The sequence below is a fragment of the Thunnus thynnus genome, chromosome 9, assembly GCF_963924715.1.
Source record: "Thunnus thynnus chromosome 9, fThuThy2.1, whole genome shotgun sequence".
Classification (NCBI taxonomy): Eukaryota; Metazoa; Chordata; class Actinopteri; order Scombriformes; family Scombridae; genus Thunnus; species Thunnus thynnus.
In genome coordinates this window covers 23,834,189-23,837,767 of record NC_089525.1, presented here as the reverse complement: position 1 = coordinate 23,837,767, position 3,579 = coordinate 23,834,189, and the positions used below count along the sequence as shown (strand labels likewise).

General features: G+C 41.5%; 1 protein-coding gene across 1 annotated transcript; it reads left to right on the top strand.

Annotated features, from left to right (window-relative positions):
• Nucleotides 1-318: 318 nt before the first annotated feature.
• hs3st1 (heparan sulfate (glucosamine) 3-O-sulfotransferase 1) lies at nt 319-3,072 on the top strand. The gene is made up of 2 exons (XM_067599796.1): nt 319-532; nt 1,295-3,072. The coding sequence occupies exon 2, from the start codon at nt 1,434-1,436 to the stop codon at nt 2,349-2,351; it is 918 nt and encodes a 305-aa protein (XP_067455897.1). The 5' UTR covers nt 319-532; nt 1,295-1,433; the 3' UTR covers nt 2,352-3,072.
• The last annotated feature ends 507 nt before the right edge of the window (nt 3,073-3,579 follow it).

Here is a 3,579-nt window from a genome sequence, read left to right as displayed (position 1 = left end):
TTCTGCAAAAATACTCCCTGCAAGATTGGAGCAATTTTCTGCTCTATCACATAACCACAAGACTTATTCTGTTCTGCACTTTCTTTCTTTCTTTCTTTCTTTTTTTTGTGCTTTTACCAAATTTCTACACGTGTGACCACGAAGTCCCACACCTGGATAACCTGCTTCAGTTCGTCCTGTCATATCTTGCATACCAGCAGCGTTATCTGGCGTCAAATACCATAACATTACAACAACATGAGTCAGAGGGGGGAGTGGTCCAGCAGGCGTAATGTGGGCGTGTACACATAACAGCTGACACTCAAAAATCGGGGCGACCGTCTAGATCTGATACACAGGACAGAGGAGGCGCTCCGGTGAAGTTGCCCACTCCGGTCGGAGGCGAGTTTGTGCGCGCTCGGGAACAATTAATATACAGAAACTGGATCATACGTCCCTGCTGTTTGTCTGGAAGTATCGGTGCTGAGAACTGAAAACCGCAGAAGCTGCACGAAATGAAATCTTTGACGAGTGGAGGATTATAGTTAAAAAGGTAAGAAATTCACGGCACCTCGTGCATCTTTCTTGGTCAGTGCGAACGCAAAGGAGCGAAGTAGACAAACTGAGACTGTCAGATTAGAACAAAAATATGCAATGCTGCGTAAAACTTGATTCCTAAGGAGCACATAGGTTATAATGTCCAGTTTCTGTCCGCGCTCAATGCCCCGCTGTGATTGTTGTTCCCGTAGCCTATACATACCCCCGACCTATGGTTCACTGTTTGCCATTTTCTCTTGAATATCTGGATTTATTAGGTATTATTATTTTTTCAGTATCGCATTTAATTATTGTTATATTTATAATTCTGATATGAGTAGATGTTGAAACCAGGTAAAAACAGCTCATCCACGTTTTATTTAATAAAATTGGCTATTAAACATTCATTTTCAAGGTAATGTGCTTTTTAAAAAAAATGATTTTTATATATTGTAGCATTACAGTTAAATAAATTACACTGGTATATTGAACTGTAGACTAATACCGCACTGATAATCAGTTATTGATTACTGAGTATTTGTGTGTGTGTGTATATATATATATGTATGTATGTATGTATATTTAAATACAATATTGTGCAGATATTTCTTCCTCAAAGTTGTGGACTTTGAATCCTTAAACTGTCAGTGCTTGTAATACATGATCATGCATGTTTATATGTGTGAAGGCGTGTGATCTAGTGTTTCCTGAGATGTTTTTCTCTCTGCCAAATACACACCAGGTATCCTGTAATTACAGCTGTTTTCTTCCTTTGCAGTCACTGCTACTGGCAGAGAAGAGGCATCTTTTTTTGCGTTTCAATTGGACCATTGTCCTCAGGCAGCTGCTCTTTCAATGTGGGATACAGTTTTGGTGCTTTCGCCAGGCTGAAATCCTCCAGGGTCAGGACCTCCCTCATGGCAGCCTTGCTCCTCGGGCTGCTGCTTTTTGCAGTGCAGTCTCCTCCCATCCCCTCCAGGCCGGTGGCTGACGAGGGGCCGCCCTCACCTCCCACCTCATCGCCCGCAGACAATGGGACCACCAGCCATCCCAATGGGACCCTCCAACAACTTCCGCAGATTCTAATTATTGGCGTGAGAAAAGGTGGGACGAGGGCACTGATTGAGATGCTCAGTCTGCACAGTGCAGTTGCAGCGGCTCAGAACGAAGTGCACTTCTTTGACTGGGAGAGTCACTTTCAGAAGGGTTTGCCTTGGTATCTCAGCCAGATGCCCTACGCCCTCCCTGACCAGCTCACAGTAGAAAAGACGCCCGCCTACTTCACCTCCAGCAAAGTCCCCAAACGTATCCATCAGATGAACCCTGACATTAAGCTGCTGCTCATCCTCAGAGACCCCACTGAGCGGGTGCTTTCGGACTACACCCAGGTCTTTTACAACCGTCTCCAGAAGCACAAGTGCTACCAACCCATCGAGTCTGTGCTGGTGAAGGACGGGGAGATCAATCTGGGATACAAGGCTCTCAATCGCAGCCTGTACTATATGCACATGCAGAACTGGCTGCAGTACTTTCCACTGGAGAGCATCCACGTTGTGGACGGGGATGAACTGATCAGGGACCCCTTACCTGAGATGAAAAAGGTTGAGAGGTTCTTGAAGCTGGAGCCTCAGATAAATGCTTCAAATTTTTACTTTAATAAAACTAAGGGATTCTACTGTTTGAGAGACCACGGGCGAGAGCGGTGTTTACACGATTCAAAAGGCAGGGCTCACCCTCAAGTGGCCCCTGCCATCCTGCAAAAACTCTACCAGTTCTTTCATGAACCCAACAAGAAGTTCTTTGAGCTGGTGGGTCGAACATTCAACTGGAAGTGATTGTTTGAGTCTCAATAGTTCGGCGTAGAGTTGCTTAAAGCATCAGAGCCTACTTCAGTGGGGATCATCTCCATGAGCTGTCCTGTTTTCCATACTAACAAAGTAGATAAAGAGACGAAGCTAATGTAAATTTAAACTAAAAATCTATTTTTGTACTAGTACATTTGTATTATCGAGCCAAATATCAGGGCAGACTGCAGTTCATGACATGCTCTGTCAGTACATGTCTTTTTATTTCCATTGTCTAAACATATGCATTTTACTGTCATTCTGTACTGTTAGAAACACTCAGCTGCTGTTCAGCTGGTCGTCTGATCAAAGCAGACGACTTATCATGACACTGGTAATGACATTTGAATTTTAGACTGTGCCAGTTAACGTGTTACATAAGGATAAGTACCCAGCAGTTTAATATTATCACACCTTCATGTTTCACTTCATATAATATAACACTAACGTTTAACTGTATCTAGAGTTCTGAAGGACATTTACCTGCTGCTATAATTTTCTCAGTCACTTTCAGGCACAAGTCGTACTGAATATGTTCCTTTTTGTTACTCAAATGTTTCTTTATGTAAGAGTCAGTTAGGTCTTATATAAATGCTCCTGTGCATATATATATATATATATACATATATATATTGCAGATCATTACGGTGTACTGTAAAGTGTTTTTTTAAGTGAAGAATTAATACCATAATAAAGATGTATTTTATTTTTAGTCTGATGGTATGGGTTTTATTTTTGTTAATCTATTTTTATTCATCCATCATGTATCAGTGTGCTGTGCAGTTTGTCTTAGAGCAGAACAAACGAAGAGGATGACTCAAGTTATGAGTTAGCAGGCATGAGCATGTGTCTGTGCATAGGCTGCACACATCTCTGTGGATTACTGATCACATATACATTTATAGACGGTACATTTTCACCATCTTAATAGCACTTCCTGTTACCTGCATACAAAGACAATGGGGCCATGTTATCAGTTACAATCTCATCTGCCTTGAATTTCCTGTTTGGTCACCCTCTTTTTGCTTAAATGAGTGTACACCACAAACTGCTTTCTATATTTAAAAATGAAACAAAAAACCTTTGTGTTATTGAGGAAGTAGTAGTTAAACATGTCTGTCATGTTCCTCCTCATCCTCCGATGATTAATATTTACGATAATTGTCAGGGTGTGTGTTGTTTTTTGTTTGTTTTTTTTACACATGGGGAAGGTATTTTA

What these genes read in the sequence shown, in the direction of transcription:
- hs3st1 (XM_067599796.1), top strand. Translation starts at nt 1,434, where the DNA reads ATGGCAGCCTTGCTCCTCGGGCTGCTGCTTTTTGCAGTGCAGTCTCCT.